Below are 1,516 nucleotides of genomic sequence, written 5' to 3'. Positions count from 1 at the left end.
GATGTTTCTTTTAATAAACTGACAGAAATGTAGAAACTTAAAGTTTTCAGGTAAAATCAGATTAACTCCAGCTGCTGAAGCGGAAACAGACGGAAGTGAACAGACCGACCGCACAAAGCTTTTTATTATCACTGTTTGATTTCAGAGCGATCCCAGTCTGACTCTGATGGTACTCAGTTAGATAACGTCAGTGTTTGTTTGTTTGTTTGTTTGTTCGTGTTAACCGTCACATTCGTAATCATTGCTCATCCGCCATGTTGGATTTGGGCGGCCTTCAGCAGAGAGCTACACGGGTGTGTTTATGCAGGAAGCTCCATGTTCAACATTTCACAAGTGCTCGATGTCCTCGTGGATAAAACTACTTCCTTTTGTCCTTGTAATCACTCATTTGATCTTTATACGTTTTCCTCTTTTACTGTTGTGGTTGAACTGAAACTGTTTTAAATGTGATGAGATTTGATCTTCTTAATCTGCAGAAAATGTTTCAGTTTGATTGGGAGCAGAAACACTGGAAAAGTGATGCATACATCATGTCTAGTTATCAGGTTGTGACCTGGAGTTGCTCCAGTTGGTCAGGTCCAGGTTCTGTAGTGCTGTTTTTTTTTTTAAACAGTTTTTTTGGGCCTTTTTCAGCTTTATTTGATAGATGCAATGAAGAAAGGACAGAGACAGAGGGGCAGACATGTGGCAAAGGGCCACGGGTTGGACAAGAACCCAGGCCGGCTGCTCTCAGCCGTTTGGTACATGGTTGCCCTCAAAGCCAAACCAGTGCCTGAGATTCTGTCGTGTTATGTCATCCAAAACAAAGATGACGGTTGACTGAATATACTGGATTGTCATGTTTTTTTCCATCAGTGGATATTTTCTGACTCAGATTGTGAAATCAGGGATCATGAAACATTTTCACACATGGATTGGCCCCAGAGTCTAGACATTAACCACACTGAGAATCTTTGGGAGGTGCTGTTAGACTTTCCCATCAGCGAGATGCACAACTGAGGCAGGGACAGCTCAGTAGGTAGAGGGGTCGCCCCATGATCGGAAGGCTGGGGTTTGAATCCACTGAGGCACCCTTGAGCAAGGTACTGTCCCTACAAACAGCTCCCTGGGTGCCTGCTTAGTGGCTGCCCACTGCTTTGCTGAGTGAATGGATCAAATACAGAGAAAAAAAAAGTAATTTTCCCACGGGGATCAATAAAGTATACATTATTATTAAACTGGACGAAAAGCTGTGGATGGAAATAATACTGTGATGCTGCATAAGGTTATAGAAATAGAAATAATATCACAATGAATATGTACCATATATATTACAGTGTGACTTTTTTGACCAAACAGTTTATATTTGAGTCACGATTAACTTACTGTTGGGGGGAATAAACTCATAGCTGCTTGTTCGCTGCTGAGGCACCTCTGTGAATATTAAAAAGAAAAAACAGTTACACAAAAACCTAAACTGTGTCAAATTCCCACAGTGATGAAATTTCTTTGTTGACAGTGAAGGAGAAAGTGGGAA

At 41.4% G+C, this 1,516-nt stretch overlaps 1 protein-coding gene across 1 annotated transcript in view; it reads left to right on the top strand.

Annotated features, from left to right (window-relative positions):
- LOC102210516 (uncharacterized) overlaps positions 1-819 on the top strand; it is a 23,680-nt gene extending 22,861 nt beyond the window's left edge. Inside the window, exon 6 of the mRNA XM_013910191.1 lies at positions 634-819. Coding sequence (XP_013765645.1) covers positions 634-819 — 186 coding nt within the window. The remainder of the gene's footprint in view (positions 1-633) is intronic.
- Positions 820-1,516: the final 697 nt, after the last annotated feature.

This window comes from Pundamilia nyererei, unplaced genomic scaffold (genome assembly GCF_000239375.1).
Source record: "Pundamilia nyererei isolate P.nyererei 1_Seehausen unplaced genomic scaffold, PunNye1.0 scaffold00038, whole genome shotgun sequence".
Taxonomy (NCBI): domain Eukaryota; kingdom Metazoa; phylum Chordata; class Actinopteri; order Cichliformes; family Cichlidae; genus Pundamilia; species Pundamilia nyererei.
Note: the sequence above shows the minus strand (reverse complement) of the source record. Positions and strands in the feature narration are given on the sequence as shown.